At 37.5% G+C, this 14,013-nt stretch overlaps 1 protein-coding gene across 1 annotated transcript; it reads right to left on the minus strand.

Moving 5' to 3' along the window:
* Positions 1 to 3,384: 3,384 nt before the first annotated feature.
* LOC112796422 (protein pleiotropic regulatory locus 1) lies at positions 3,385 to 11,439 on the minus strand. Its single transcript, XM_025838852.2, has 17 exons — positions 11,183 to 11,439; positions 11,059 to 11,083; positions 10,780 to 10,894; positions 10,102 to 10,183; positions 8,421 to 8,486; positions 8,063 to 8,147; positions 6,230 to 6,322; positions 5,669 to 5,732; positions 5,510 to 5,595; positions 5,274 to 5,375; positions 5,054 to 5,137; positions 4,771 to 4,831; positions 4,577 to 4,643; positions 4,393 to 4,470; positions 4,140 to 4,204; positions 3,880 to 3,957; positions 3,385 to 3,778 (listed from the first exon to the last, which is right to left on the minus strand). The coding sequence occupies exons 1-17, from the start codon at positions 11,320 to 11,322 to the stop codon at positions 3,606 to 3,608; spliced, it is 1,464 nt and encodes a 487-aa protein (XP_025694637.1). The 5' UTR covers positions 11,323 to 11,439; the 3' UTR covers positions 3,385 to 3,605.
* Between the last annotated feature and the right edge of the window lie 2,574 nt (positions 11,440 to 14,013).

Here is a 14,013-nt window from a genome sequence, read left to right on the forward strand (position 1 = left end):
TTTGGCCTCTTTTACTGCCCTGTAAACCATCTTCGGATGCAACACTAGATTGAACTCGTCTCTAAGAAAGTCAATTGCCTCATTAGTTGTCATATGAGGTTGACTTGTCATCCTCTTCTCCACTTTTTTGCTGACCCAGTGTTGATCAGCAGCATTACTGTCCAGATCTCTAGCACATGTATGCTCTGCCTTGTATGTCTTTACCTGATAACATAACAATATTTTGTTGTAGGATAGATGTGCTAGCCTTGGACAGTCTTCACCTCAGCAGCCAACCTTCACCCTTTCTTTATCATTTTTTATCCACATCAGTTCCCTCCCTTCAGAAATGAACATATCTTTTACCACTTCTTTGAACCCATCAATTGTTGCAAATTTGGTTCCAATCTCGAACCTACCCTCCCCAAACCCATACTCTTCATTAAAAACTGGAAACTCATGTTTCTCTCCCTCATCCTCTGAAGACACTGGTGTGTGAAGTTCCTCTGATGCATACTCATAAATCGGATCATCATCATCTGAAACCTCCTCACTCACATAGAGTCCAATTGGAGGCATATCCCTGGGTTGCACAGTAGGCACAGCTTCTTCAGCATGTGTAGCAGGCCTACTTCTTTGTTGATTTGTATTAGGCCTATTCCTTTTGAGCTTCGCAGCAGGCCTGGTCTTTTTGGGCTTTTCTCTTGGCCCAGTTTCTTTGGGCTTGGCAGTTTCTCTATTCCTCACAGTAGGCTCATCACCTTTGGCAGCACTACTACTTGCACTCCTTACTCCACCTCTGTTTTTAACTCCACTTGACTCTGCCCCTATCCTTTCTTTCACACTGCTATTTTTCTTTGGCAGAACCTTGTCCTTTCCTTTCAGGCTTCATTTTTTCCTCATCCTTTCATCTTTCTCATCAACACTGGAACAGTCCTCATCTGAAACAGTCTCCGAGTCAGTCGCAGGAGGTTTATACATTTCATCCTCCTCACTTTCTTGCTCATCGGCTTCTTTGGATGGTGATGATTGGAGCTTTCTCATGATATTGTCCACATCAATAGGTTCATCAAACTCTTCCACCCCTGCTTCTGCCGCAGCCCCTTCTTCCACTATCTGTGGCTCATCAACGGGATGGTCAAAGTATATGTAGAATTCATCCGTGGTTGAATTCTTCATCTTGTTCTCTCGAAGTTCATTGATGCCTGCATCTCCTCTCAGAATGTGCAGTCCAGCCTCAAGATCACTGCTAGTTGGGTCAAACCAATACACAGTCCTATATGATGCATACCCCAAACCCTTGAACAATGTCACCAAATCCCCAAAATTCACGAAGTCTAAGTCCATCTTCGGAAATTTATCAACTTTTCTACCTATATACTCAAGAGTTCCACTTGGTTTTCTACCAAAACGGCCTCCGTGGTGAAAAACAGGTACCACAAATATATCATCCATCTACATTGTGCACAAGTACATAAATCAAAGATTAAACCCTACCTAATCAGAATTTCGAAATCATTTAACTTCACATAGCTTTCCTCATTCTTTTACCCAAAAAAAAAGTATGCAGTCACCCCATATCCCAACCCCATGCATTCTCAGTTAAACAACATACATACTATTCATTATCATTCTTACCTCTGTAGATGATGGCAGCTTCCTCTCCACGCAAAGCTTGCCGTAACCTTCAACAACAACTACGTCCACTGACCACACCACCCCTCTCAACTGGAAGTCGTTATTTTTTTGGAGGGAGAAGGGCGTTTGTGTTCTGATAGGGTTTTCGGTAATATGTGGAGTCACTCTTAGGTGTTATGGGCATTGCGAAGCTTCAAATTTGAGGGATGATGGAAACGGCGTCGTTTTGCAGTTAAGGGACTAATTTGTCCACTAAAAAATCGTCCCAATCCACCTCAGCAAGTGTAACGGACACGTCAGATGCTACCCCTACATGCCAGCTGGCTCCGTTGCCGTTTTTGGCCCAAAACAAACGGAGAGGTTTAATTGTCGACCGTTTTAGAACGTGGGGATCGAAATGTATTTTCCAATCTTGAGGGACGAAAATGTCCCGTTTTAAAAGGTCAGGGACCTATTTATCTTTTACTCTAAAAAAAAAGTAAGGAATCTAATTGCAAATTTAACAAAACTATAAAGACCATAAAATAAGTAATTAAACAGAAATAAAATTATAAAAACATTGCGCCCCCTAACAATTATAAAAACACAAATCGGTCCTCATCGACTTTCGTATTTGTTCAATCCAGTTCCTGAGACCGGTTGACAGCAAGTCAACGCTGACGTGTCAGGTAACTGTGTCTACGTGATTTTGTCTCCTTTGTAATAGGGACAAATTGGCCCCTAAGCCCCTCAACAATCTCCCTCCTCTTCTCCATTTCCTCTCTCAACTCCAAAACCCCTAACCCCAACACCCCTAATCTGCCTTACCTCCTCTTCGAAATTATCATCAAAATCATCACCGCAATCATCATCAAAATCACCGTATTCATTTCTCCTCATCCTCATCACAATCATTATCATCATCAATAATATTATCATCAGAATCCAAAAATTCAAAAGCCAAAAATATAATCACACTAAAGAGGTATCCTGATCGCTTGGAGGAAAAATCCATTTGTTTTTCGAAAAAATTACCAGAAAAACAAAGGTTAAAAAAAGAAAAATTTGAGTGTTAAAATAAATGAAACTTATGATGTTGTGGTGATGGTAGCAGTGAGTAATGAAGAGAAACGAGAAAGTAAAAACAAATGCATAAAGGGAGGAAAGGGAGGAGAGGAGAGAGAAAGTTTAGGAAAATATAAATTTTTTATTAATCACCATGCATAAATGGTGGTGATGATATTGTTAAAGACGATGATGATTGTGAGTGCAGTGGTGGTGGCAAAGGGGGAGGATGAGTGAGAGGGGGGAGTGTGAGTGCGATAGCGGTAGAGAAGAGGAAGGAGAGGAAGAAAAAAGAGCTTTAGAGGAGGGAGACGGTTGAAGAGTTTAGAAGGAATTTATCCCTGTTACAAAAGAGACATTACCTGACACGTCAGCGTTAACCCGTTGTTAACCGATTTTAGGAACTAGATTAAACAAATACAAAAGTGGATAGAAATCGATTTGTGTTTTTATAATAGTTATCCATCGGATAATTGGTTAAGGACCGAAAAAAACTTTTACTCTAGAATTTATGTTTTGATTGGAGACAGAAACAAAACTGGGAAAGAGTGTAGATAAGAATAAATGAAAGTTTAAAAAGTCATTTTTATGGGAAGAAAATGATTGAAATTAGTCAATAAACATTTCTTCCCTATACTTATTTCGGAAAACATTGAACACTATGCCCAAATCAATTCGGTTAAGGGGGTGATGGAGAAATGAGATAAAACAAAATCACACCTGTTTTCGTAAGTCTGCACAAAACTGACTGCAATTCTATTAAAATATATAATACGGATCTAAATCTAACTATTAATGTACATGCAATCCAGTGTTACAAAAATGGATAGTACTCATGATAATTATTTTGACATGTAATTTTACATCAGACCTACAAATAACCAAATATAAAATGTATCACAGGGATAGTATAGAGATTGATTGGTTGATAATAAGGATTGAAGCTAAAATCGCCTGATGTCTTTAGGGGGCCTGAAATTAAGAGGATGGGTTTCAGGAGTGGCAGTTTCATCTTCTTTCCACATTTTGATTGTCTTGTCAGCTTCACATGTTATAAGCCTTGAACCCGTTACATCATAGGTACAAGCATAAATACCAGCTTCACTGTCCAGTGAACCTACAAGGTAGTAGATAGAGAGACAAAAGTGTTAGTATGTATGTGTATATCATTATTATTAGATCTGAGTAAGAATACAACTTAAGGCCTAACAACCATACCAGGCTGCACAATTGTCTGCGCTTGCTGGAAATTGTGACCACTCTTCCAATCCCAGAACCAGAGACTCCCATTGTCACCTTCAACAGATGAATTATAAGGTTAATGTTGAATAATAAATCATAAATAATACTATGCGAGAAAGAATTATGCGTGTCAACGAAAAACCCCTAAGCAAATAGTTATGAAAAACCGGCACAGATAAATTGAATTTATTCTATCAAGCATTTTAAATAGAATTTTGCAGTTTTAGGGTTCATACCTCCTGTAACCATCACACCCTCCTCGTTGACAGCCATCGTATTGATGATAGTTTTCTGTTGAGAGCTGCACATGAAACAAGATACAATTAGAACCCATGTATTGCAAACAATGTTTTGAACATGACAAGTGAGATACTATAAGATGGCTGAAAAAAATGTTATTAGTTTTCCATAGGAAACAATCCAAGTCCAATTTACATTAATGATCCCCATGATCACATGGGTTTAGTAACATTAAATAACTGAACTCACAGCATATTGTGAAAAAACTCTCCCTTTGGGAGACTGAATTTCTTAATATTATCAGCTGATGCTGATGCAAAAGCTTGCCTGCAGCCAACAACAATGAAAAGAGTGAGAAGACAGAGAAAAAAGAAGGCGGGAGAGAGGAGGGAGGGGGGGCGAAGAACTAACAATATCGGAGATTGGGACATACTCTTTAGGATGTTGTGCCATGGCTCTAACAGATTTTTTGTGGTTTGTAAGGGTTAACATTGTTTTACCTGCAAGAATACATCACATGTCAGATAGATAGCAAAGATGCACAGGAAAAAGCAAGGGAATATGAAAAAACAGCATAACCAGATACAAACAAGAAGATATAAAAATTAAAATAAAACCATAAATTACCATATCTTAGATCCCACATCTTGATGGTGCTGTCATGAGAACCTGTAACAACTTGGGGATCCTGTGAATAGAAAAAAGAAAATTTAGACTTTTGCTCCAAAGTTAAATTTAAAAGTTGTAGTCTGTGTTTCCATTTAATAATCAACAAACCAAGAACTAAACCAGTCTGAATTCACCTGACTGTCTTCTGAACAGAGAGGGAAATCTAGCCAACTATATAGATAATTGACCATTGAGAATATCAAAGGACAAAATAACATAGAAAACAGAATAATTTACATACCGTTGCCCGTGTAAATACAGAGCAGACAGTATTATCATGTCCTGAAAGAGCATGAATTTGCATTTTACTACGGATGTCCCAGACCTGAAAAGTTAATGTTGCCACTCCTTAGCTATAATCTTTGTACATAATACAAATTCAAAAAAATATATGATACTGTTCAGCAGGTATGGCATCCATCTAATGTGTCAACAGGTAACTTTATCAACAGCATCCATACCCGGCAGACAGAATCACGCCCTCCAGTAAGTAAAATGTCAATTGTTGGATGAAGAGCCAAGCAGTAGACACCACTAAGATGACCATGATAGGACCTAATAACCTTAACACAGCATCACGAGTTTTAGTAGCATATTGTTGATAGATATTCTGTCATTGTTGAAATTCAGGAGAGAGAGAGAGAGAGAGAGAGAGAGAGAGAGAGAGAGAGAGAGAGAGAGAAGTAGAATTCCTTACCTTATTCTGTTCAAGATCCCAACATTTAACTTGTTTATCATCACCAGCAGAGAACATGTAAGTATGCTTGCTGCTGACAGCAAGGCCTGTAAAAAATCATACCATTATAATTGACTTGATTCACAATTAGACACTACTAATAATGTTATAGTATTTTACCTCTTATTTGCTCGATGTGGCCAGTCAGTGTGAGCTTTAGCCTTCCACTAGCTAAATCCCATATCTGCTCAGATGAACAATTAATTAAGCAGAGGGGCAGAACGGGAACAGTTAAAGAAATTATATTCTTCACATGATAGGTACATATTTTTCCAAATCCGTAGGTTCAATTCTTTTTTGGGGTTACGTATTTCTAGCTTCAAACTTTTTCCCGACAGGTTTCTAGCTTAAATTTACAGCAAGGTGAATATGGTAATTACAAAGTTAATATTCATAATAATTAATTCATCAACATGAGTAAAGGTAAGTCTGACAAAAGGCTACTCCTCAACAGAATAATAAAAATACCTTTCTAAATTCTAAGTACCAAATGTCTCGTCATTATCAAACATATAAAGCAGTTAAAGTACTATCAAAAAGAAGATATTTCTTGAGATGAAATTACAACGAAGGAATCCAGATGAATATCAACAACTAAACCTCACTCAATACCATTTTTCCATTTTATCTACATACTTCGACATAACAAGCAACTATGATATGCATTTCATAATCGATTACCTTGATGGTACGATCTGCAGAACCAGTACAAAACCATGTATTGCTGGGATCAACTGCAACAGATCTCACCCATCCTAAGTGACCACTGATGACCTACAAGAAATAAAACAAGGTTAAAATCAATCAATTAAAAAATATATCAAAACAAAGTTCCCTTAAACATTACACCAGTCATACTGCATTAGAAAATTTGGCAAAGGGTGAGCGTTTAATGTGGTCAAGATGAGAATAATTGGATGGATGACCGGCCATAAACACATGGACAGAATATGAAACGATGATATAAGAAAGAAAGTTGTAGTGCCTAATGTTGAAAAGATGGTGGAGTTTTGTCTTAGGTGAGTTGGACATATGCGAAGAAGACTGGCAAAGCATCGAGTTAGGAGATAGATTACATGGAAGATATACAAGTGGCGAGAGGTAGAAGAAAACTTAAAAAAACGATAAATTAGGTAGTCAATACTCAATAGAAATCTATCTATCAACGGTCTCATTACGAACATGATACATGATAAGAGGCAATGGCAATGTTTGATGTATGTATGTAGCCGACCCTACCAAGTGGGATAAAGCTTTGTTGTTGTTGCTGCTGTTACTATTTGTTAAATATCTTGGTTTTTATAAGTCAACTTAGACCAGAAAATGGGTTTTAGCTAGTTCACAGCAAACCTATGCTTGAAATAAATTAGAAAATAAGAATCTTCTTGGGTTAAGTTCGATTTTGGTCCCTATGGTTTTGACCGAAAATCAAAATCGTTCCCAAGGCCTTTTTTTTTTAACATTCAAAATCGTCCTTAACGTTGAATTTTATTTTAAAATCATCCTTCGGACAAAAATACTTTCTTCCTCCCACTAACCATCATCCTCAGTTCCCAATTTTTCAGTTTAATTATCCTCACCTTCCCAACTCAATCTCCTTCCTTCATTGTCAACTTATAACCAGCCCCAACTACAACCCTCATTCTGCATCTCCTTCTCCATCCTTTTCCATCACCTGGCAAATCTGACGGCTTCTCCGGCGACAGCAGTACCGGAGCATGTTGGCGATGGCGAAGACTGCTCCACAACGGCAACAAGAGTTGAGGAACCCCCCCCCCTGACTTTGTTGTCTCTGCTTCTCTTTCTATCTCGCTCTTCTCTCTCTATCCTTCCCTTCATGTCTTCGTCTCTCTTCAAACTTCCTTCCAGCGACAGCAGCGCGATGGGTCTACCCTCGCCTGTGCCACATCTCCTCCTACTTCCTCTCTTCTCCTTCTCTGCAATCTGCCTCTCTCTCCCTTCGTCTATGTCTATTTCTCCATCTCCCTCTTTCTCTCTTTTTTTTTATTTTTAATTGAATCAATTAATTGTTGTGTTGTTGTTGTTGTATGTGTTGATGGTGTAGCAAAAATTTTGGTGATTGGGGATGGTGGAAGAAGCAGAGGGGGAGAATTTTACATGAATAAGGAAAATAGGTTGAAGATGGATGAAAAGGGGAAATAGAAGGATAAACTAGAAGAAGTCAAATTGAAAATATGCTACCACATTTCAGTGTTTCATTATTCTAGACTCCACTTTAATTGGTTTCACCCTACAAATCAAGATGAAAATTTTCTCCTATGTTTGGGAGAAATGTTGCAATCACAGAAGGTGAAACAAAGATTTGTATCCCTCATTCCCTCTCAAACCCCAGGCAAGTTCTGGTATAGTAAAGGGAAAACTACAAAAAGGATTACCAAGTCATGGATGATTAAATTTGTTCTGATTCAAGTGATCAGAGTATGTAATCAAAAGACCCTAATACCAATCATCCATTATTCAAATCTAATTAATAGAAAATACTCAGTAACTCACCCTGTAATTCTTCCATGGGGCATGCCAATCAGGACGTGGCCATTTACTTGGCATTCTTTCCATTAAAGCAGCTGTGGATAAATTCCTATATAATCATGTAGAAACTATAAGTGTTTTGTCAAAAGTACCAATCCAACAGAACTGTCAACTATATATTATATGTAAATCTGAATTATGTAATGTATATAAAAACAATCCTACATAGCCAAATGCAAATGTAAATACACATATTGAGGTAAAAAAATTACAGAAGATAATATACATAACCAACAAAATGAGCATCTCACTCTTAGAAACATTGTAAATCATCTTAGAATATCTTGAGCATTGAAAGATTAAAAGTGGCAAAAGCCTGAACCTTTCAGATGAACCAGAAGAAGCAGAAATAACTGCTGTGCTTTTGCCTGTAAAACCACGATCATTCCTGTAAAATAACACAAAAACATAAGAACCACTGGTCTTCAATGACAGCTTTTCAAAAGCTTGCTGTATTGGAAAATGTGTGTTTCAGTTTTGAAACCAACAGATTTCCTTACTACAACTAAGAACCATCCGCACAATTGTTAATGCAAACACTCTATCACTTTAGCAAGCTTCTATCAGCTTCTGCAATCTTCCAACATGCTTAAATATAGTATAGTTCTAACTATCTTGAAAACCAAACTGGTGTTTTCAAGCATTATTTTAGAATATAGAGTAGGGGCATTATATATTATAGAGTAAACTACCATTTCTACTCATAAAAGTTTTAAACACTGAGAAATCTACCCACGAAAGATGGGTTCCGTATGACAAAATTATCCAAACCCTAAAATACTATCCAAAAACCCCAAACTACCCTTCTTAACCTAACCTAACCCACCCTAATCCCTAACCCTTTACCACCTGCTAAAATTTTCCAGATCTCATCCACAACCGTCAGTGCCACCTTCACCACAACTCAGCAGTTGAGTTGAAAGCGACAAAGATGGCATCAGCAAACGGCAAAAACAGAGTTGGCCAAACTAGGAGCAGAGTTCTGTTCATGGATCACAAGCTTTATCCCTTTTAATTTGGTGGCAAGGCAAACGGGGAAAGACACATAGCCGCCAGTTCCAACAACGATATGGAGGTCGAAATCACGCAAACGGCAAAAGCAACAGATGAGGGATCTTAACAAACGATAACAGAAGAAGAAGAGGTTGTGAGGGGCGATGAAGGGGCGACTCAACCTCACCGAAGGAACTGAGGCAAAGCTGTACCCTGCAGAAGGGACTGCAGTGCTTTCGACGCTGTTTGGAGTGCCAACGAAGAGGAACTCCGTTGTGGGGTTGGCCAGTTTGAGCTCATCCACGATGGCTGCTGCAGGGTACATGTGGCTGCCGGTGCCGCCGGCTGCGAAGACCACTCGGAGGTTGTTGTCCGCGGCAGCGAGATTCAGGGTTAAGCAGCGTGAAACTTGAACGGTCCTCCTGTGTTCAGAGATCAGAGATGGAAAGACTTGCCTGGGAGTTAGCGGTTGCCAAGTGACTAAGTGAGAATAGGGGAATGTGGTGATGGTTCAGCTTTGAACTTGGGAAAGGATGCGAAGAGTTTGGTGACAGTGGCTGCGGTTGTGGATGGCATTTAGAGAGGAAGAATTTTAGTGGTGGTAAAGGGTTAGGGATTTGGGTGGGTTAGGTTAGGTTAAGAAGGGTAATTTGGGATTTTTTTTTGTAGTTTTTTAGGGTTTGGATAGTTTTGTAGTACGGAACTCATCTTTCATGGGTACAACTTCAATTTCGTTCTTTCGTGGGTAGATTTGTCAGCGTTTAAAACTTTCATGTGTAAAAATGGTAGTTTACTCATTATATTATTAAAAATTTTCCAGCAGAATATGGTTCAAACCTAAACTGCTCTATATGCTAATATATCAAAGAATAAAATTTGTAAGTAATTGAAGAAGCATAAAAAAGCAATTTCTAATGATTACAAGACAAACAAATTATTGAGTTTAAGTCTCCTTCCTACAAATAGGCATAGAAAAGTTAACTAAAAATAGGCAAGGAGGGTATACTTACGAAGCTGTTGACGGCATAGTTGGACCAACAACCAAAGCATTTTGGGGTCCTCCTTTCTGGGTATCTTTGGAATCTCCTGGACCTGTCAAATAAGAGAAAAACATCAGCATGTTGGGCACTAAATAATGGAAAATTCTTAAAACACAATGCTACATTCCAACCTAAAGTTCAAAGAAAAGGGTTATAGGGAAAGCAATACTAAAACCAATGATGGATTATTTGGCTGGGAGGCAAATGCCCCCGACAAAGTTTTAGAAACTTTGTTATAGTTATATAATTGTATGTATCGTTTGCCTGCACTTTTCATTAAATTTGACCCCACATTTATATCTGGTATCATCTTTGTACCCCTACCCAAATTTTCCGGATACCGGGATCCGTCACTCCTAAACACCAAATGCATTTAGGTCATAATATATAAAGGAGAAAATCGAAGACAACAATTAAAGAATTAAAGCATAAGAAGACCAAGTTTATAAACTATATAAAATCACAAACATCGTGATTGATTGGCATCCTTTAAGATTAATTAAAATGATCTTCCGTGGACGATTTGTAACGGCGCATACCACAAGGAAATTAATTTCATGAACACCATAAAGTCAACTGATCCTTTTCTTTTCCCTCTCTAAGGCACATATATTAAAAATGCACACACTGAGACCAAGATGATCATACCCAGAAGAGCAAGTGCATTAGATGGCCCCGGTTGAGCTTGACCTTGCGCCGCGGAATTAGCTTGACGAGGAGCTTGAGTAGTAGAGAGTTTGATTCCACCATACTCCACAAGTACCTAAATTTTCATTCCAAACCACATAACATCACTCCCTAATTTCACTCAAGCTACAAAGATTAATCCACAAAGTACATTACGCTCCCGCTTGCATCTTAGGGTTTGGTATTTTGGCTATAAAAATTAAAATGAAAATGCCGCAATTACGAAAAAGTAAGACTAACCTTGTGGGTAGTGCGAATTCTCTTGCTGCAGGAGGAAATCAAATTCAGGAATGAGCAAACAAAGAAGTAGAAAAAAAGTGAAGAGTTTGGGGGAAATTGAAAAGAAGAAAGGAAAAGGTGGAACCTGTGGGGATCGGGAGGAGCGAGGTGAGAGTGAGTGGGAGAGAAGAGATCGAGTGCGCGCTTCAGGGACTTGAAGCTGAGCTTCTTCAGTGACTGCGGCTCGACCGGTTCAACCTCCGACGACGACGTAGCACTTGTCATCGCCCTTTCTTCTTCTTCTTCTTTAGGGTTTAACTGCTGTCCTCGCCTTGTTCCTCAGTCTTTTCCTTTTCCTTTTTCTTTTTCTTTTTGCCCCTTTTTTTAAGGTTCGCTTTGAATTATTTGAAAAATGAGAAAGGTTAGTTGTGTTTAACGGTGGCCGCGTAACTTGCCAAAAAATGCGAGTTGGGCTGAAAAATTAGAATCGTCAAATAATAAAAGTAATTTGATTGGTTGGGTTGAAAAATTAGAATGTGAAATTTGGCAGGGCGAAATGAATTTTTCTGACGGGCTTAGTATTTTTTTAGTAAGGAGTATTTTTACAATTTTTTTGCCAAAATCCAACTTCTCCAACCCAACTTACAAGAGAATGAAGATGAAAATTGAGTATTTTGGATTATATTTATTTTTTTTAGAGACAATATTTATAATTATGTTTTGGATTATGTTTATTTTATTTTGGGAACAATATTTATAATTATATTTTGGATGAAAACTTAGTTTATAATTATATTTATTAGATATTTATAATTACAAAGACTTTAATGTTTGTGAATATAAAAATTATAATTTGTTTATACTTTTAGAAATTATAATAGTTAAAAGTAAAAAATAAGAGAGATTTTTATGCCTTTATATATATTATTTAATAGTTAAAAGTTACAAAAAAAGAGGATATTTGGCGGGCTTAACCCGCCGGTCCGCCAGCCCGCCGTTAGGCGGGACGGGTTAGGATTCTGAGACCATCTCACTAGGCGGCGCGGGGCAGGCCAGCTCGCCAAAGGGCGGGCTTCTAGCAGGGCAGGGCGGGACGGAGCGAGCTTCCCCACTTGCCACCCCTAGTTGTGTTGTGTGATAAGGATGGATGTGAGTGCGTATTAATGCGGCTTAATTTTTTAAGGAGAATACTTAAGTTTTTAAATAGATTATATTAATGAAATTAAAAATGAGAAACTTAGTATGGTTTTAGAATAAATGACCATTTGTATCCATAAAAGATGAAAATACTGACATATGTACCCATATTAGATCGAAACTAAACTTGTACTCATGCAAGATGCTCTTTGTGTGACAAAAGTATCCTACGTAGCACTCCAACCCTCCAAAGACAGGGTACTTTTGTCACACGGAGAGCATCTTGCGTGGATACAAGTTTAGTTTCGATTTAGTATGAATACATATGTCAGTGTTTTCATCTTTCATGGGTACAAATGGTCATTTATTCTACAGTTTTATATATATATATACTCCTCTTTTTTATATGTTGTAATATATAACTAGTCAATATATATATATATAAAGAAAAAGTATAGGGAGCCAATACATGTGTCGTACAATGTATACAATGAGGTTAATTTCAAGTTAAAATTAAATTATAGGCAATTAATTAATTTTAAAATTATTCTAATTTAAATTTTGAAACAAGATAGGATTAAGGTCAGTTATAGGATCACAACAAAGACGTCACTTGCTCAATACGGTATCATCTCCATCATCTCCGTTTCTTATCGGAAACTATATTTTCACCGGTCACCTCTCCCCGTCAGACTCTCCTTCCATCGGCGTCGTCGTCCGCACAGGCCCTCGTCCAGCACCATCTATCCGTCGTGTGTTCCCGTCATCGTGTGATTAGTTTCAAGTATTTTAAATTGGATGTTCGATTCAGTAGGATATTAGATGTTTATTATCCCTAGTACCGGATGGTTATTCTAGATAGTATGGGTGTATTGTGTTTGATAAATTAGTAGTAATTTATCCTAGATATTTGAACCTGTACGATAGCGGATGGTTACTTCTTCTTATACACAGATGGTTATATAAAATTGTCATGACTTATTGTGTGTGATCTTATACAAGAATTTTAACCTTGATGGCGCACCTTCGGTTGAACCGCCGGTGTCCTGTATACCTGTGACCGAGGGCGAGCCGCTGGAGTCTGGTGGGCGGGAGACACGCGATGGAAGCTAGCGGTGAAGGATGTTCAGCACTGATTAGAGTTCCATTGGGGGAGACAGTGGGATGTTCAACATTGTATGTGAAGGGTTTGGTTTGAAACGTCACGGTAAAGGAAGAAAGGGTGATTGAGAAAAAATTAGGATTATTGAATATGTGGTGGTGGTTATCTCAAAAATGAACATGACTTTTGGAATAAGGGTAAATGTGGATAATTTTAATTTTTTATTCATATTGGGCCAAAGAATCAGCTCATTGTACAGATTGTATACTTATTCCATTGGCTCTCTAGCGGGATTCATATATAAATTATCTTTATTATATTAAAATATTAATATTGGTGAATATTAATATAAGAGACTTCTATTTATATTTTTTATTTTATATTTATTTTCTCTTATTTATTTATTTATTTTATAAGACATTATCAGTACAAAGTTCTCATCAAATTTTAACAATACTTAGATAATAAATTTTTATTATGTTAAAACTCTCTCATCTTAAATTTAATGTTCTTGATATATCTAGAAATAACTACTTATTATGGATATTAAATGCTAAAATTCATTTTGATTTAATGGATTTTGGGGATACTATTAAAGTTACAAATAAAGCATCCCAAAAAGATAAAGTTAAAGTTATGATCTTTCTTCGTCGTCATCTTGACGAATGATTAAAAAATGAATATTTCACACTAAAAGATCTTGCAGATCTATGGAAGAACCTTGAAGAAATGTATAA

The sequence above is a fragment of the Arachis hypogaea genome, chromosome 4 (assembly GCF_003086295.3).
Source record: "Arachis hypogaea cultivar Tifrunner chromosome 4, arahy.Tifrunner.gnm2.J5K5, whole genome shotgun sequence".
NCBI classification, from domain to species: Eukaryota; Viridiplantae; Streptophyta; class Magnoliopsida; order Fabales; family Fabaceae; genus Arachis; species Arachis hypogaea.

Excerpts from the sequence above, each read along its gene's own strand:
- LOC112796422 (XM_025838852.2), bottom strand. The coding sequence starts at position 11,322 with ATGACAAGTGCTACGTCGTCGTCGGAGGTTGAACCGGTCGAGCCGCAG. Across the intron at positions 10,184-10,779 it reads TAATGCACTTGCTCTTCTGG|GTCCAGGAGATTCCAAAGAT; the intron begins GTATGATCATCT and ends CTTATTTGACAG. Across the intron at positions 6,323-8,062 it reads CCCCATGGAAGAATTACAGG|GTCATCAGTGGTCACTTAGG; the intron begins GTGAGTTACTGA and ends TATTTCTTGTAG.